This window comes from Corvus brachyrhynchos, unplaced genomic scaffold (genome assembly GCF_000691975.1).
Source record: "Corvus brachyrhynchos isolate BGI_N302 unplaced genomic scaffold, ASM69197v1 scaffold1, whole genome shotgun sequence".
Taxonomy (NCBI): domain Eukaryota; kingdom Metazoa; phylum Chordata; class Aves; order Passeriformes; family Corvidae; genus Corvus; species Corvus brachyrhynchos.
Window position 1 is genome coordinate 10,277,605 of NW_008237222.1, and position 19,703 is coordinate 10,297,307.

At 37.6% G+C, this 19,703-nt stretch overlaps 1 protein-coding gene across 1 annotated transcript in view; it reads left to right on the forward strand.

Moving 5' to 3' along the window:
* Window positions 1-19,703, forward strand: part of TRAF3 (TNF receptor associated factor 3) — a 66,774-nt gene that overhangs the window by 36,512 nt on the left and 10,559 nt on the right. Inside the window, exons 6-12 of the mRNA XM_008629767.2 lie at window positions 1,869-1,920; window positions 4,189-4,293; window positions 5,130-5,297; window positions 9,479-9,559; window positions 12,233-12,307; window positions 14,096-14,188; window positions 18,642-18,782. Of these exons, the coding sequence (XP_008627989.1) occupies window positions 1,869-1,920; window positions 4,189-4,293; window positions 5,130-5,297; window positions 9,479-9,559; window positions 12,233-12,307; window positions 14,096-14,188; window positions 18,642-18,782 (715 nt within the window). The remainder of the gene's footprint in view (window positions 1-1,868; window positions 1,921-4,188; window positions 4,294-5,129; window positions 5,298-9,478; window positions 9,560-12,232; window positions 12,308-14,095; window positions 14,189-18,641; window positions 18,783-19,703) is intronic.

Here is a 19,703-nt window from a genome sequence, read left to right on the forward strand (position 1 = left end):
AAAAACCCACCAACTTTTCTTTTGATACACAGTGTCAAGTGAGGTGTGTTTTTTATTTAAGAAATGCAGTTATTTCTTTCTCAGTACGTATTTTTGGAAGACGCTTACATGGTTACTAACAGTGACTGTGAAAAACCAAACACCCGCCATGCTTCAATGTGCACAGGTGGACAGAGCAGATCCCTGACAATCTAAGCAGTAACAATTCTGACATTGCTAGAGTCTGGGCAATTTTCCTTCCCTGCTGTGAGACATGCACATGTGCTTATTACAGTGCAGCTAGAATATGTGTAATTTTATCTTCCTGACTTTCCAACCAGTCTGTTACTGAAAAGGACACATGCTTAAGGCCATTGAGTTATTTCACTATATTTAAGTGCTTGTTGCAAACAAATGCTTTATTAAAATCGAATTTACATCTACTTTTTTTTTTTTTTTTAAATAAAAAGCATGCCATAAAATTGAAAGCAAAATCAGTTTATGTTGGTCCTGTATTTGGCACAGAATTTTTTCATTCAGTGTTGATACCCTGCTGCATACACAAACACAGTGATTATATGCTAGCAACTTCTGTTCCAGGGTTGTTTGAGGATAAGGAATTGGGGAGTTATTGGAGATAAAGCAGTAAAGATGTCTGCTCAGTATGCAAGAGTAGTTTGAAAAAGCAAGTTGGATGCTTGAGTGAATTCAGTAAGAGCAAGGAAAGCATGACATTGTATTAAACACTATATGCCCTCATGTAGTTTAGGTTCCTTTTTTTTTTCCTGAGTTATGAAAAGCATTACAGATATTGAAGCTTCAAGGTAGTTAAGATGCTCAGAAATATGATGAGGCACGGAATGGTTGGTTCAAGGAGCAGAAACCAGTGAGATGATTTGAAATAACCATACAGATTATATAATATAATTGAACTTTTTTAGCCTTTTACACTGATTTGCACTGCTACTAGAAGCCACAGCTTAGGTAGCCTGTCACTGAGTTGCTTTATGGAAGAATTCATGCAGCTTTTACCTGGTGCTTTTAGTCTTGGTGCTTTACAAAGGAGATCATTCTGACTTGTCCCCATTTTACATGGGGAAAAGGAGCTAAAAAGGAATGAAGCAGCCTGGTCTGGTGGAAGGTGTTCCTCTCCATGGCAGGGGAGTGGAACCAGATGATCTTTGTTCTCTTCCAACCCAATCCATTCTGTGATTCTGAGGGGTTTACCCTACAGCACTGGGCAGGCCAGAGCCAGAAACTGCTGTAGAAACTCAGGCTTTCTGCACTCCGGTTTCTTTTCACAGTCTGCATTGCTCCTGATCCTTCCTGTTGTCCAAGAGGTCTCAAGTTTGGTAATTAGTTTACCAAGACAGCTACAAGGCAGTAGTTCAGATAAAGGAGGCAGCAAGCATCTGTAGCATTTGCTAAAACCAGAATAGGCTTGAAGGACATGGACATAAATACTTTCTCACCCTAAAAGGATGAATAATTGACTATCAGAGAAAGTAAATTTTCATTAGGTTTTGTTTGAAAAAGGACTGGATAATTGAAGAGACAATATTTTGCCTGTTTGCACAGATTGAGAAGTGACAACAGTTGTGGATCAGGTGCAGACTGAAGTATAGGGAATGAATTTTGCCAATTTGAAAACCCCTGAGCAGTTGTCTGGAGACATTGTGGTGGTCCTATATCTTTGGGAATGCCAGATAACTCAAACATTCAAATTTAATGAAATAACCTTGTATTTTCTCCTTATAATGAACTATGTCCACTTCTAATGGTTTTAGAATATATTGAATAATCAAAACTAAGTGCCTCATAAATGGAAATTTTTGTACTGCAAAAATTCAGATGAGCTAAAATAGTTTTTCTGTTTTCTTTCTCTTCAGTTCTTCTAGTCCAAAATGTACAGCGTGTCAAGAAAGCATAGTAAAAGATAAGGTATTGTTAAAATTTTTTCTTATTCAAGAGTATTGAATTGTGTGGAGTACATAAATTGTGTTACTGTTATGTGATAATTATTTTATAAACCTGATAAGCCACTTAAAAAGGTAGGTTTGTCATAAACCCTAAACCATGTATTTTATAGAGGTAGGTGGCCTATTTTTCCTGTTAACCTCATGGTAGAAAACATGTCAGCTTCATCCCAAAAAGTCCAGACAGGTGTCACAGCTCATATTCATAGTTGGGAGCTGCAGCAACACATTGCAATTGTCCTCCCATCAACCAAGAGAATGATAAGAAATACTCTATCTGCTGTAGATTCAGGGATGCGACAGGTCTTAGACGAACACTGTTCCTGATTTGGCTCTGGACCAGGGGCTTCTGTTTGACTCATCTCTTTTACAGTGTGGTGTTCAGTGAACCACACTGGAGTTAGGACAGTGGGGAGTTACAGTAACGGTAATAGATTCTTTTTTGTATGAATAAGTTATTTCAGTGATACACTTTTCAGTGTTTTTCACATCAAAATGTTTTGCTGCCTTTGAAAGGTTGAGGGTAGAAAAACTTCTTGGCTTAGTACATGGTTTATGTGGTTTTTCATTATTACTTAAGTGTTTAGTAAATTATTTGTGCTAGTATCTTTCTTGCCTAAATGAATGCTTGTGTTCATAACCATTTTCAAGAAAATGTTGATGGGTACATTAATCTCTCCTTGTTTGAACCCAGAACAGTTCTCTGAACAGTGCTCAGCGTAATTCAGTTTTGACACAGATGGACTCTCCAGGAGCTCAGACCAATAATCATGATGCCTAATTTATTTGTTCTTTTAACTCTGACTTTCTGGCTCTCAATATACATAAATATGCGCATTTGTACATGCATAAACTTCAAGTATCTCTAGAACAGGAGGACGAGAAGGCCAGTATATGCTAAATACCTGTTAGGCTAACTGTGCAAATCACCGGTTTTCATGAAACTGGAAACCTCTCTTCCCACAGAATGCTGAAGTCCAAAGTCACAGAAATGCTTTTAGATAGTCTTTGAAAAACTTTAAAAGTTGTCTTCTTACCTTAACTTCAGTCAGCAAAACTCTGCATACTAACCCTGTGAATTACTTTGGAAAAGATACTGCAGCATAGGCAATTGATTATTTAAATGAGATTTGTTGATTCATTAAACTTCCCATATGCTTCTGAAAAGTAAATAGAAATCAGTGACCTGTGTCAGATGGGATCAGATGAAAATGATTGCAGTGTTTCCTTCTTCACTGATACTGGGGATAGGTTCATAGTCACTGTGGGCAGGTGGATCATAATTCTTGGTTAAGTGTTAGCATGCAGAACCATTCTGTAATTACTGGAGTGCTGCAGTGTACACAGTATCACAGGAGTCTGTTTATCAGAGAAGCAGTCATAGGTTGTGCTTGGTTTCTTAATGGCCATTAAAGCAGTTGAAAAATAATTAGAAGTTTTTATCTCTTTGGTTTTGGACTTTAAAATAGCAGTAATGGTCTTCAGTTCTTACCTCTCTTTAGTTCCTGCCCTTCCCAATTTGGCTTCTTGAGAGTTCAGTTGTGTTGTCTCTTATGGGGTATCTCACATAAAAGATGTAAAGCTCAAACCCCAAGCTCTCTATTTGTAACTTCTTCCAGTTTTACTGTGGACAAAAAATGCTGAAAGTGCTTATAAACATTAATATGGAGAAATAAAGCCTGCTTATTTGTGAAATAAAAAACCTCCTTCGGTCCAAAACCTTAGAAAATATCTGTAATTATGTGTTACCCCTGAAGTGCAAGTAGGTATTCCAGCCAACCAATCTCGTAATTTTGGGTCCACCATCTATGAAATGCTTCCCCTCTGAACCACTGTGTTCTGAGTCTCTTTTGTCTTACGGTATTGTGCCTAATACAGCAGCTCCCCAAACAATGTAGAGAGTTCTCTCTTGTGCAGGCCTAATGTTGGCAAGCAAATAGCAGCAAATTTGGTCCTTTCTTGCACCTTTCCCTTTACTGTATTTATAGTAAAACTGAAACAGTAGTAGAATATCTGTCCAAATACTCTCTTTCATTGAGCTGCTTCACAGTGGAGGAACCTCAGTGTTGCACACATTCCAGCAAAATCAAATAGCAGGATTTTATTTCTGGCACATAACGCTAGAATTGAATGACACTGCTGTAGCTGAATTGCATGGCTTCTACTTTATTTGAACTTCCATATCCTTGAGTGGCTTTCAGTTTCTAAAATAAAGCGATTTTTGATGTTTCAGGTATTTAAAGATAATTGTTGCAGGAGAGAACTACTTGCCCTTCAAATATACTGCAGAAATGAAAACAAGGGCTGTAAGGAACAGCTGTCTTTGGGTCAATTACTGGTAAGTTAATCTAACAGTCATAAGCTTTCTTTTGAGTTGAAGAATGAGGAAAAAATTCTTACAAATTAAAATCCCAGTCAATTTTTTAACTTGTTCACACTGGTGGTTATTTGATTTATAAATGTTACGATAGATTTAAATTGTTTTGAAACTCAGCTTTTTGATAAACTGTAAGGAATTGTAAAAATCATGTGATTGGCACTAAAGCTTGGAAATGTAAATGGATGGACCTAATGAGAACTGGAGGGAGAAATAAAGTAGTGAAGAATCTTAATGTGTACTTGACAAATGTGAGAAATTTGATTTCTGTTTTGGTGTGGTTTTATTTTTATTTATCTTAATCCTCTCATGTAAGTGGTGTTTATGCGTGAAATTAAACCTTTGGCTTCTCCAGAGTTGTGCAAAATGACCTGTAGCTGTTTTGGTGAAGGCATGAGATAGCAGTAATTCAGTAATTTACAGTTGTATGGTATGGCTGCACAGCAGTTTGCACTCAAAGCAACATCTATGTTTATGTGGAATAATATACCTTGAAAAAGAATGCTTACTGTTTGTTTAAATAGCCTGTGTGGAATTTTGTGCTGTGTTAGAATGCTTTTAGTGTAGCTCATGTACATCTGTAATACAGTGAAATCAGCTGTCCAGGTCAAGGGACTGTACAGTCAGAAATGTATTCCTGAGTAGATTTGTTAGTGTTTGCTCCTGTGTGATGCAGTTCACAAAATAACTAAACTTACTTTGGTTCTGAACTTATTTAATGTTGGATGTCCTCAAAGGATGGAGGACATGTACGCAACTTAATTGGATTGACCTTTTTTTTTTCTTTTATCTTTCAGATGCATTTGAAAACTGATTGTCAGTTTGAAGAACTCCCATGTCCTCGTGCTGATTGCAAAGAAAAAATACTGAGAAAGGATTTGCCAGACCATGTAGAGAAGACCTGTAAATACCGGGAGGCAACCTGTAAATACTGTAAAAGCCAAGTCCCAATGATTATGTTGCAGGTGCAGTATTTTCTTGTGTATATACATCAAGATTCCCTATATTAATGTGGAAAAATAACTCTTCCTGTCCTTTTCCATAGCTGCCGAAAGAGCTTTGGCCTCTCAGCCAGAATTAATAATTCAGAACACAAAGTAGGCTGACCTTCAAAACACATCTTTTTCCTGTGAAAAAATTTGTATTTAATAGGCAATATTTTCTTTATTCTGATGTTCAGATACTGCATTTAAAAAAGTTCAGATCCACTGCATAGTATTGATACTGAAGTTAATTTTGCTATGCTTTTTAGATTTTTACAATTTAGGTAATAAATGCAACTACCATAATAACATTCAGATGTTGTGCAGGAAAAAGCAAAAGCTTTTTTTTTTTTTTTTTTTTAACATCTTCTATGTGATTCTTCTTGAGTACTGTGTGATCTGTTTTGAGAGGAGGGGAAGAATGTAAAACCAATTGTGTCTTGCTATAACCAGCAATGGTACATGACAGGCCTAAGATGAGTTACTGCTGTTCTTGGCATCAGAGTAGCTTGTCTGATAGGCAGCATATTGAGGGTTAGAATTATGGAGCAGAGGTTTACTTTACACATAGAATTGTAACTTGACTGTGTTTGGGTTATTTCACATTGAAAGGTATTATGCTGAATCTGTCTTGCTATAATTTTATCTCCTTTTTTTTTAAACTCTGTCTACATAGTTTCCGTAGTTCGATCGTCTTGGATCTCACACCTTCTTGGTATAGTAAGAGTGATGAGAATTTCATTTTCATTTGTGTTCTTGTGTGTTGTTTGTTAGGTGAGGTCTGACAACGATGAGAAGTGTTCTTTGCTTGGAGACGTTGTTACAAAAAGGCATAGGGAGAACCTCACCAAGTTCTGGTTTAGATTTGGCTCTCAGTTATTTGAGTGCACACTAGCAGGGGCTGGTAGTTGAATAATTGTGCCTTACCTAGAACGATGAGACATGAAAATACACAGAAAAAATTTCCGCCCTGTATTTATTCTTGTACATTCTGATACAGAGGTGAAAGTGTATTTGGGTAGATTATCGATTCTGTTCTCCCAGAATTATCATTAGGCTGGGGATTGGCATGAGGCAAAAAGTGATACCAGAAAATGTGTGGTGTCTTAACAGACAGAATCAGTGAGCATTAAATATGTTCTGCAAACTGGATTGGCTGACATTTTTGGGGTTTTTTGCCTAGATTTTTAAAAGTTCAGTGGTTATAGAAATGCAGATGGGCTTATTTGTTGTGGCCTGATTAAAATGTTACCTCACTACACCTTAGTAATAAGAATCAGAAGCTTAATGAAACATTTGAATCTTAGAACCACAGAATTTCATTTGGTTTGGGAGGGACCTTAAAGATCATCTCATTCCACCCCTCCTGCTGTGGGCAGGGACACCTTCTACTCAACCAGGTTGTTCAAAGCCACATCCAGCATGGCCTTGGATGCTTCCAGGGATAAAGCATTCACAGTTTCTCTGGAAAATCTGTTCTAGTGCCTCACCATCCTCACAGTCTAGAACTTCCTAATATCTCACTTAAACCTGCCCTCTTTCAGCTTAAAGCCCTTTCCCCTTGTCCTGTCTCTACATGCCCTTGCAAAAAGTCCCTCTCCAGCTTTCCCTAGGCCCCTTTAGGTACTATAAGGTTTCTTTTGACTTCTCATTTGAGTTTTGCCACCTCGTTGACAAAACTGGGTTTTTAGAGATGAACTTGAGTTCATCTCTTAAGTTCTGTAGCCTAGAATTTTCTCTAATGAAATAATGACTGAAGCTGGCCTCAGTGACTTGAACTGAAAATGGAGATAGAGGGAGCAGACTGAGAAAAAAGGTATGCAAATGGAAACAAAAAATTTTACTGGAGAACATGTGGTTCACATCTTCATAGAATCCCGTGGCCCGTGGGGTAGGAAATCCCCGTTGTTGGAGGCAGACTCCAACAAGTTAACAACGTTAGTTGAACATTTTTTTAGATTGCATTTGTCTTGCCTGCATGCTCACCCAGTGACTTAGCCTCTTAATGTCTTTTGTTCAAACCATCTAAAAATTCAGGGTTTCTTTTTGTCACAAACCTACCTCTTCCCTCCTGTACCTCCTGACAAATGAAGATGGTACATTGTTAAAATGGAAACTGGTAGTCTGAAACGCTTCTGGATTACTGTATTTTTTGGTGTATAATCCACAAAGCCACATGGGAGTGCTTGTCCTGTGAAATTGATGCTTAGGCAGCAGTAGCATGACATGGATCTGGAAGGACAGCACTTCTGGTGCCTGGGCCCCTCCCTGGAACCCTGGCCACAAACCAGACCCTGCCAGGGAAGTCTGGGCTCTGCCCAGTGGTCTGAAATACAGCTGAGCTGACTGGGACAGCCACTGGGAAGACCCCAGACACTGTCCCTTGCTCCCTGTCGCTGCATGGAGCCAGGCTTGTTCCTAATGTGGCACTGGATTTTCTGGAAGCCATGTTAACATCCTGCCTTGCCCTCATCTGTGCTGGGAGCCCTACATGTGGTATCACCTGTGGTTTGTACTGGATTTGGCATTTGGCTTTATGTGCTCAACTGGGTGAATTTTGATTGGGAGGAAGAGAGTTCTGCTATTGAACTGGGATTACTCTGGTATATCCTGAAGTCATTGGAAAGGCTTGCCTTGGCTTCAGTGGGTGGACACTGGGATGTGGAGTGAGGAGGAAAGAATGCTGAGAAGTTGCATGATGCCTTTTTATCATGAACCAAGACTCAGTATCACAGCCTTTTTCCAATGGTTTGGGTAGGTTAGAGAACAGAGGGAATTAAAATTAGGGAATGAATATTAGAAGGGAATACTTTTCTGAGTTTGTAGTTGATAAATAAGGAAGTGTGTGGGCCATTAGGCTCCTAAAACCACGTGGTTGTGTATGTCTCCCTTCAAGACGATTCCAGGTGTGTTCATGATGAGGGGTCCAGGTCCAGCTCTTCACTATGGGCAGGAGTGGTGCTTTGGGACTCTGCTTATCAGAAGAGCATCACTGTCACCCTTACAGGCTGCTCTGAGGAGAGTGGTTGGCATGGCTCCTGGCTGGGTACCCTGGTGGGCACAGACTGAAGGTAGCTCAGGAGCTGTCCCAGCTCTCTGGTGAAGAGCAGCTGGGGTTCCCTGGTTCCTGTCACTGGGACTGTCTCTGTGTGCCACGCCAAGTGAGCAAGTGTGAATGGGGAGCATGCCAGGGTGGATGGGTCAGGACAGCACCTGCTTCAAAAGGAGGAGATAAAATTTCAAGTAGTGGCTGATTTACGCCAGAATTCTGACCAAGGCCTTTCACATCTAGGAGATCAGATCTCCTTTATGTCTTGGTTTTGTTTCAAAAACCTGGTTACTGAGCAAAAAGGACATGCTGTTTGTTCTTCCTTTTCTAACAGGCTTACAGATCCAGAGCTTTGTTTCCTTTGCTTTGCTTAAGTACCAGAAATGAAGCAGTGTGTTTCAGGTTGAATGGGACGTGTCACTTGACGAGAAACACATTTTTCATTTTGTTGAGAAAACTGAGAGGAAATGTAAATTCAGTTATCTTGGGCCTGACTTCCTTCCCTCACTGGGGTGATAGGGTTTGACAGCTATGCTGAGATACCTGTCGTCTGCGTTCAGGTTAAAATCCCTGCCCAGCATCCTGATGTGTAACAGTGAGACTTAGTATCAGATAGCTGGGCATCAAAACTAGAAAAGAACTGGAAGGGAATATCTATACATAGGAAAGAGAATCTCTGGGAGTGGGCAGTGTACATTTCTGAAGAACTTTTCCAAGCACTATATACCTTACTAGAAAGGACGTCTGCACTGGTTCTGCTTGCCCTTAAAGATGCCCAGTTTTGTGAGTAACTGTTGGGGAAGGAAACTTGACTTTTTTTGACTTTTAATACTGTTTCATTGTTTGAAGTAAAACCAATAAAATGCTGAGCAAATAGATTTGCTTTGCATGGGAAAACACAAGGAAACCCTTCCTCAGAATATCAACACCTCCATCAAAAGTATAAACTCATGTTTGAGCAATTGCAGTTCTGTAACTGCACGATTGGGAATAACATTGAAAAAATCTTGTGTGATTTTTAGTTATTGTGGGATGCTTTTCTTTGCAGGTAAGTCCTCTCTTAATTAAAGAGTAAGATCTGATTTGTGGTTTGTTTGCTTTTTTTCCTCTGTAGAAACATGAAGATACAGACTGCCCATGTGTCATGGTTTCATGTCCTCATAAATGTAGTGTTAAAACACTCATGAGGAGCGAGGTAAGAAGTCAATACCCAGTGTTGTGCTGAAAAATTAAATAATGTCTTTAGTAAGATCTCGCAAGAATTTTGCCAGAAGCCATTTCCTTGTTAAAATGTGAGATCTAAGGAAAAGCTTTTTCTACCACGCAGTTAAGTGTGATAACACTCAAATATTTTTAATGATTTCTTGAAAAACGATTTTAAAAGAAACAGTTTCTTAATTTTGAGTCATTATTACACTTGGCTTGTCCAAGATTAGCGCATGTCCTTCCTGCTTTCATTTTTACTAGCTCTCCCCCTGCCCTTCCCTCATTTCAGCACCACAGAACAGCATCTTGGGGTAGTTAGCTTATATTGAAATAAAAATACACAATTAAAATTCAGTGCACGTTGACAAGAGTTAGTAAAGCCTACAAAAATCATACAGACGTGTAATTTCATGGAAAAACTTAAATTACGATTAAATCTGTTAAATTTGGGGGAAAAAATAGTAACTGATACTTAGAGAAATTGTGTAAGATAAAGGTTGAGTACAACACTCCAACAGCAGATGAACGAATGCATAAAAATTTCTCTTAATGTATAGAAGCTTCCAGTAATATGTAGATGAAAAAAAATTAAAGCCTGGCTTTGAAGAGATCCATGTTCTTGTACGTGAAAAGATAAAAGTAGCATCTGTTAAAATCGAGGTACCTAATTTTTCCCTAAAAGGAGAACTTACTTACCAAGGATAGAGAAGATCTTACTGAAGTCTTCATCACTCAGTAAGCCACTTTTAAGGAAAGTGAAGTTTCTGATCTGAGGATGAGCTTTTCTCTTTCCTCTGCTACTTATGTCCCAAGTTGGATTTGTACCATTTTTCAGTTGCACTTATAAATTATTAATCATGGCAGAGTGCACAAGGCACATAAGGCTCCTGCCAAAGTTCAATGCAGTCTTTTCCTCCAAGATGATGAAATACAAAATATATGATAGATACTGTATTTATTAAGAGAACTTGAGCTGTTAAGAGAAAATATGTATTCTGGCCAACCCTGCCAGTGCTTACTTCAGAGATTCGATCCTGGTTCTGGAGCACTTTTTCTTATTCTTACACCCTGACTTCAGCAGTTACTTTTAGAAGAGGTGTGTCTGAGTGCTTGTAAGAACTGAACCATTAAAGCCTGGATTGTTACACACGCAGTCAGAATTGGGTTTGAAACCATGGGTAGAAACAGAACTTTAAACAGCCCTTTGCCCTGCATCATCTGTTGCTGTATGTTGCTTAATTTTTTTTCTAATACTGTGAAAATGTATATATTACTTGGTTGCATGGTTAGGGACAATAAGTCTAATGCAGAAAATGGGAAAATGCCTGCCTAACAGTTTGAGAAAATTCTGTACTGTACAAGTGGATATCTTACTGTAGAACAAAAGGCAATTTTCATGTTTAATTCATAACTCTTTGGCAGACTTCTGGTTTCTAGGAGTTGAAAAACATGGCATTCTTGTAAAACCTGTTAGATCACATGTCCCTTTCTTACTTGTTCTTATTTTTTTCTCAACTACATGTCTTTTGAAATGATACTGTGGATTTCTACAGGTAGTGTTTAGAACACAGTAGTTGTGAATCAGAGATGACTGACTGATGGCATCTCAGTGTATGTGATTTTAAAGACACTCTTGTCTGTTCCAGAGCTACACATTCAAAGCAGTGTTGATTCACCACTTCTTTCCAGGGAGGTGGATGAGCTGAGTCATGTGGGGCTTAGGGTGTGGGAATTTCAAATGAAATTCTGAAACCCAAAAGAGTGGTGCCAGCTGAGGAGCCAGGCTCTAGCTCCTGTCTGCTTTGTGGGAAATACAAACTGCAGACCCTGTTTTCGAAAAGAGTGTTTGTTGCGCTGTCCTTTCCAAAAATGTCTCTCTGCTCCAACTTTTAGGCAGTTTGCATCCAGCTGCTGCCATCTGTGCTGCTGCTGTCCATATATATGTATATGCTTCTGTGAATTGGTTTATTTTTAAATGAAAAATGGTCTGTGCTCGTAGTAATCCAAGATATTGGACTAAATCTCAATCTGTGAAAAATGCAGGCATTTTGCTAATCAGTTTTAATCCCACGTACTGCATTTTTTTTAAAGTTACTTAACTGTACCTATTCTAAAACTTTTGTCTGTTTCATGCAGTACTTGTTTAGTCTTTTTTGTGTAATGTTAAATTTAGGCACGGAGAACTGCATGTTTTGTTTTGAAAAGTTGGTTCTTCATGAAATTAGGATTAGAAAAAAATGTACTTTGCTACAGTGAAACTGATCTTAAGACTTGCTCAGAGCACCAGTAAAAAAAAAAATCACTTTTTGCAAAAAGACTAGTCATTCACTGAAGTCAAATGAAATCAAATAATTGTAGAGTATGTTCTTTCTGTTTGTTTTGGGTTTTTTTAATTGGGTTGCCTATTGAAATAGTCTTTGGTAGAAGTTTCACTGTATATTAAATGTATCACACTGTATACTGTATTGGCATGTGCGTGTGGTTTACATATGTGTATATACAGAATTTGCACTTGAGATCAGACTGGAGAAAATATACACATGTGTGTTGTATGTTCTGCAAATGGCACACAATACAAACCTGATAATCTCTGCCCTTTATGTTTTGAGCATTATCATGCTAAAGTCTTTTTGCCAAAACTCACATTTTTTTCCTATTGCAGTTGAATGCACATTTGTCAGAATGTATTAATGCCCCAAGTACCTGTAGTTTTAAGCGTTATGGCTGCACTTTTCAGGTCAGTATATAACAATTATACTTCCCAATTGCTGAAAGTCTGCAAATAGAACCTAATTCTTTGACATGAAAGTTCTGGACTTCTGTAGTTTTGGTTAAGAAAATCATCCAGTTGCACCAAGTGATTTATACAGGAGATGTTTGATTTTGCATTTTAAAAATAAAACATGGAAAGCCCACACATTCCTGCAGTGGTTTGGGAGTTCAGTTATTAGATACATCTTGTTGAAATAGGAATATGACACATTTGAAGAACTTGTTAACTTAGGATAAGAGGAAAGTCTCTTTGGTTCTTAAGAAGATAGACGAGTAACTTCAGTTGTTTCTATGAAAGCATTTTCCTGAACTAAGTATGTTTATATTTTCTCTCATTTGTGTGTCTTAATATTTCTAATTGAGGCTAAACATAGGTTAGCACACTTAAAACGTGTATTTCTATGTGCATTTATATGTCCGTGTGCACACAGGTGTATAATCAAAGCATGAAATTTATATTAAAAAATAAAGTTTTCAATTTTAATCCTGGCAATCCCTGCAATATTTAAAAAAATAAAAAAAGTCAAACCTCAAAGTTTCGTTTTAGTAGTATTATTCCAGTCTCTTTCAATATTCTGCTTCCCCTACCATATATCCTGGGGAATTTGGATGCTTATATAATGAAAATATTAGTCAGGACATTTCAGAAACCGCTGACAGGAAAAAATGGTGTTTATCTGATAGAATGATTCATTTGTTAGCCCATGGCTATTTAAAGAGACAAGGACTGTAAGGAGCAACACTTCTCAATAGATGATGTCCTGCAGGTATTTCCAGGTTCTTAAATAATGAGCATTCATCTTTTTAAGTGTTAACAGTAATGCTCTTAGTGCTAGAACTGATCAATGCTGTAACCCTGCCCACTGTTATGTCGTACGTATTGCCATTCATTTTATGTATGTATATGTGTGCATATATGTACATATATCCACATATATATTTTTAGTATTTTATATAGAGTACATACCTTGAGGATCATTGAAACCCTTTCAGTTGCTTTGCAGCATATCTACCATCAAAGCTAATATTCTCTGCATTGCAAAGCACTTACTGCAGTAGGTGCAATGCAACACAATACAAATCAAGTAAGTAATGTGGTCTGCATCTTATGTACTCTGTATATAATCTATGTGTGTTCTGTAAACTCTTTATATAGTGGTTACTTGTAACAGCACTTATAGGTTGTGCAGAGGCAGCATATCACAGAACAATCATGGTAACATCTTAAAGGTGACAAAATAAGCATTGTAATAACTGTGTAGTTTAGAAAGCTGGCAGTTTCCAGTGATCATAAATTTATCTTTAAATATTTGTCTTTAATATTCAGCTGAAGAAAAATACAGTGCTTATGAAGCTGTTCATGAAATAGAACAGAAGTTTTAAATTACAGTTAGTGGAATTGGAAGTTCTAGATTTTACATGACTCAAAGGTTTTATTGTGCTTTGTTTAGTTCAAAGCTACACAAAAGGCTCTAAAATACAATTCATTTTGTAAATCTTGTTCGTCTTTATTGTTTGAGTTATCAAGCACACTGGATGGAGATACATGGCAGTTGTATAAAACACTTGCTATATTAAATGTATTTCTGATTTTTGTAAATTCCCAAGTAGATTTCCCTTCTCTCTACAGTTCTGCAACATGCACCCGTGAACCAAAATATGTAGTGTTGGTTCGATGTCTTTATATACTCTTTCTTTGTAGGTTTAAAAGAAGTGGAATTGGCTAAAATGTATAAATTCTTTGTTGTCACAGGGAACAAACCAACAAATTAAAGCACATGAAGCCAGCTCAGCAGTGCAGCATGTTAACTTATTGAAAGAGTGGAGCAATGCTCTAGAAAATAAGGTATATCTTCTACTCACTTCTAATTTTCATTGACTTCTTTAAATCATCTAAAAGTACTGGAAGAAGCGCTTTTTTCCTGTTTCACAGCTGTTCAACATTACAGCTAAAGCCCTAGTAGACTTCAAAAGCTATCAAGCCATTTAGCATATCTTTGTACCTTTGTTACAGAATAAAATGCTGTGAGAAACTTGGCTTCGCAACTCCATGGACAATTTTCCTCATTGATAACTTAATTAAAACACTTTTTTCACCTAGATAAACAGTCCAGGATTGTATTTCCTTTCTGAGCTGCCTTCTTACAGAACAGAGAGTGTAGAAAGCCATGGCAGCACTATGAGCTGTATCTTTGCTACCTCATCGTTTTTCCTGACATAACTTTAGAAATGTGTAATAAACTGGTTATATATTTCATTTATTTTTGCTCTTGCTCTCCAAACTTAAAGACCTGCACAGGTTAATTAAATTAAAGATACTGTAACTCATGGGTATGATGATGTCTGCTTTAGTGCTAGACCAGAGTGAAGTTCATGTTGCAGTGCTTCCTTGGGACTCCAGGTTTTTAATTGTTTGGGATTTGGGAGATGCTGGGAGTTGTACCAGCTATGATCTTGTGAATAAATTTGAATGACTTAACCACCTGTTCTGAAAATAAAATTCAAGGCTTTGATTTAAAAATACAAAACTTCAGAACAAATGACTGTTTTCTTAAATTTTTTTGAAAAAGTCTTACATAGACATCAAAATAATGTTTCTGTATTTTTAGGGGAAAGAAGATCCCAGAATTACCAGACTATTTTACGAATGCAGGCAGAAGAGTCAGGAGCCCCTTCAGACTTTACTCAAATGAGTTTATAAGTAGCAATTCCAGTGTAAGCCCAGTGGCACTTAGGGATAGGACTTCTGTCATCTCAGAGCAGACCACAAGGTAGAGTTTAGCCAACTCTGTCTAGAAAGCATGGTCCCTTCTTGGCCTGCAGAGATCTCGTGTGCCTGGGTCTCCAGCAAGGTCCTGCAGCTGCAGGAGGTGTAGTTTTAAAGCAGACAGTAACTGGAACAGTGTAATACGTTTTTTGCCCCCAGCATGTTTGTTCCTGACCTACTTGGTTTTGAATTTGAAGCCCCTTAAGGACTTCCTTAAGGAAGCCATTGAACTTGGGAGAGGTCTAATACAGGCTTTTTTTAGATAGAATTTTTCTACATGTGTAGGTAGGTCTTAGTTTGACAATCCATAACATTACTTCAGTTTGCTTTTGCATGTGAAACTTCGTCAGTGTAGGAACTTTACATTTTTCAGTTTTGAAAGATACAGATTCATATCCTTAGTTCATTTTTCATTAGTCTGATTAAAACTACACAATTTGTTTTACATCGTAGGAAAAAACCCACGTTCCCTGTGACTTCCAGAACAGATCATGTTCTGCCTTTTGTCAGTGTCCTGAGAGGTGCTCTGTCATTTAAAAAATGCCCAGTGGTTCTATGTTTGTCTCCTACAGACCTTAGAGACTCTACACTTTACTACTGTTTTATGTTCAACTTTTGTTTCAACTTTCATTTAGGACATAACTGCTTATCATTGTATGTCCATTTTTTTTTCTTTTTACTTCCTGCTTTGTAGGCTTCTTCCTATTCATAATAAAGAGTTGAATCACTGGAAATCCCAAGCCTGTGCCAAGTTACCAGAATAGCTAACCGCATGTCATATGTCAGTGACTTTATTCTAGGGAAGGGTAACAAAATGATTTGTAACTTTATTGCTGTGCTCTTCTTTGAGGAAAAAATTAATGAATGTGCTGAAGAACAGCAGTGCAAGGTCAACTTGGCTGATGGGTATCTCAGAAATCTTAGCCCTGCTGAAGTCAGGGGAAGTCTTCTCAGTTTGTGTAGGGTCAAGATTTCATTTGGGGTTCTCTCTGTGATACGTCTAGAGGGGAAAGGAGAAGTTGCCTTCTCCCAGTCACCACATTCTTTAACAGTGCATGTGGAGTAGGCAAACTGAAAGTCTTCAGAGCTGCAGAGCTAAGTTAGGAGTTTGGTATTGAATGGTGCTGGTGGCACAGAGTAGTAAGAGGTCAGATGTAAAATCTTGAACCAAAACTTTGTGGGGCGAATTAAAATTCAGTGCTTTTTGCACTCTTTGATGGGATAGAATTGCAGACTGAACTCCCACAGTTCTGTAATGTTGGAAATAATCAGTTGAATGTAGTTTTGTGGCTGCATCACGTTCTTAATGAAAACGGGTATAAATTGTTTTTTCTTTTTTAATACAAGACTTAAATATGGGACCTGTTTGAATAGTTTCTTGTGGCATAAGGTTTTTTCCATTCTTCTTTAGTAAGCAACAGCTTAATTTGCAAAATTGCTGAATAAGAGCATGCTTTTTCATAGGAATATTTCAAATATGTCAGTGAAGTAAAGGAAGCTGATGCAGTTTGTAATTAGATGCTGTGTTTCCTTTACCCTTATTAAAACTGAAGTTCTGAAGACATGCTGAAACTATAGTTGGAAAACTATTTAGTGTTAAATTTTTTTTTTTTAATTCACAAATCACAAAAACTACAATTGCTGACTTAGCAATGACAGTTCTGTATGATTAGGGACTGCAGGACATGATTTTACTTTTCTTGTATTCTGTAAAACTGTGTGGAAAATCTTGGTACAAGACAGGCCCACATTTTATAACTTGTACAAAAATGGAAATGTAATGCTTAGTGACCCAGAGCGTAACTGCCTTGTGATTGGGAGGCCTGGGGAGGAGACAGTGAGAAAAGGGAAATGTAAAGATCACAATTAACTAAAGAACTCTGATTCATTAAGGAAATGGAGGATGCAAAAAAATGAAGTGTCTACCCAGCAGATCTTAAATATCTGGGAGGCAGAGGTACTGGTTTAAATGTAAGCTTGTTCTTGAAAATTTTTTCTAGTACCTAGGCATGCATTCCTTCAGCCTCAATATTGCTTCTCTCTCTGCTCTGACAAACTTAGCTTTGTCTCATTTCTGTTGAGCTTCTTTTGCCAGTATTTCTATGTATAAAGTGCAGAACCAACCTATGTGTGTATATGCACATGTACTGTACTATACTGAAAAGTAGATACCCACACATATATTATGGCATCTCTGTGTTTTTGGGCCCCTGTCTAATGAACTTGCTGAATGCCTGTGGACTTTGACAGTCCTTTGTCTAGTTTAGGCTGGTTCAGAGGTTTGAGATTAATTACCTTTTCAAGCAGGCTAGATTCTGCTAGGAATGCAGTGACACATAAGGGATTTGGTGATGGTGTCTGATTAGAGGGGAGTTAGGGGGATGGAATTCTGCAGTGGCACCCACATCAGAGGTGAAGATGGCTTAACCTCAAACTAGCACCTGTAACAGAGGCCAGGGAGTAGGGGTTTTTTGACAACATGAAACATCTAAGTAATTGGTCTTGATGTGAAACATTTACCAAGATTCTTCTGGGCCTGAAATGGTGCTGCTTCATATCTGTATAAAGATCTATCTGTGGAATAGTCAGGGCAAGTCCAAACATCATTTTGTGCCAAGTGTGTGTTTTCTGCGTTTTTGCTGCTGAATAATGTTGCCTGGGGGATAACTAGATTTGTCAAAAAAGCAATGCACCACCACCAAGCAGCCCCCTTCTCCAAACCACATTAATGAACAAGCACTAAGAAGTGTGACAGAAAATATTTACTGTATTACTTTCATCCCAAAGGAGATATATAATATGATATTCTTTTAACAGGGCTCATGTTTTAAAAACAGAATGAGTCACTAAATGAATAAATTCATAAAATGTCAGTACAGAGAGATAATATAATTCACAGCCTGTAGCTCTTTGGTCTTTTCTACCAGTAGGCACCATTGGATTGTCCTTCAAATGCATGGATTCCTTCTGTATTCACTCATTTTCAAGAGTTTTCATCACCATCACATTCTTTTAAGTCAAGTCAATCCCATGCAGATGTTTTTCCTTAAATTTGCTATAGATCAGGATAGCTCTATAATGGAGTAGGTGAAGAAGATTAGTGTTCCCTGATCCAACCAGCTCTGCTTGTCTCTGGTGTCCCTTCTGTGCAGGGCTCAAGTTCTTAACACCAATCTAGAGTGAATTAGGTTGTTCCAAACTCCAAGCAACTCCCAAGTCAGTTGGTGGAAACCAGGAAATCAAGCCATTAAACAACAAGTGAATAAAGAAAATGTTACATTTAGGCACAAGTTCTTCGCTGGTTTTGTGTCCCACTGCACTTTCTTAAGCCAAAGTTGTACCAATGCCATACATTGGAAGTGCTAAAGTAGTTGTCAGAAGGTTGGGGTTTTTTTATTTATTTATTTGCAAGACATGGAGAGAGATTTTATTAGGATCTTATCCCTTTCATGTGTTTAAGATAGTTTAAAACTAACAAAGTTACAGGTATTTTGATAAACTTTGGCAGGAGTAATTGTAGAATTTTTTCCAGGTGGCCTTGCTCCAGAATGAAAGTTTGGAAAAGAACAAGAGTATACAAACTTTACATAATCAGATTTGTAGCTTTGAAATAGAAATTGAAAGACAGAAGGAAATGCTGCGGAATAATGAATCTAAAATACTTCATTTACAGGTAAGAAATTTAGAATCTCCCCATTAAAGCAGAAATGGTAGTAGCTTCTGTTCTGTGCCTTTACACTTGTGAAGTGAGGTGGTCTAATTGAAAAGGGGGGGAGAGATTTTACATTATTAGAGAGCCCTTCTGATTTTTTTTTTTTCTGGTTTGTTGTGTTTAAGGGGGTAAGATACTTTACTAAAACATGGCAATTGCCTAGCCTATATTAAAACAAACAAAAAACTGTTTAAAAAGGGAAAAGATTGAAAACAAAATAGATATCTTATATGAAGAATAATCATAATTTTTTTTACTTAAAAAAATACTTAAGGCAGTACTGTCACACTGAAGGGTAAGATTAGCACCTTAAAATTTTTAAGTATTATGTATATTTCTTTTCTACTTGCTGGTATTTAAAAAGAAGTACGAATCCTGAGTGAGATCAGTCTGGTGTGGATTTAATTCAAACATAGCATAATGCATTTGAATACTTTTTAAAAATCCACATTTCTCTTGTCCTTCTGAGGAAAATGTATCTAGTTATTCCTTTGCTCATAGGTCTGAGTTTCATGTTCTCTATTTCGAATGATCTGGCCACAAGGCAGCATCAAACTAGAAATCCTCTGGATGCTCTGGCATGGTGGTTAGCCCAGGCTGAAACTCCTTGCTCTGTATTCAGAGCTGATTTGGAACGTGGGTGCTGGGAATTTGTATTAGCTTGCATGTTACTAACTACAATTAGGGAAACCTTAGGAGATATTTAGGAAGCAATTGTGGAGGTATCATTTACACATTAATGTAGTATGTCTGCTGCTAGAATATCAGATACCTGTTGTAGCATCCACCTTAACGGAACGTAAATAAAATTATCTTTTTCACTTTCTGTTCACTTCACATATAAACTGCAAATGTTGATACTCAAGAAAGATAAAAGTATCC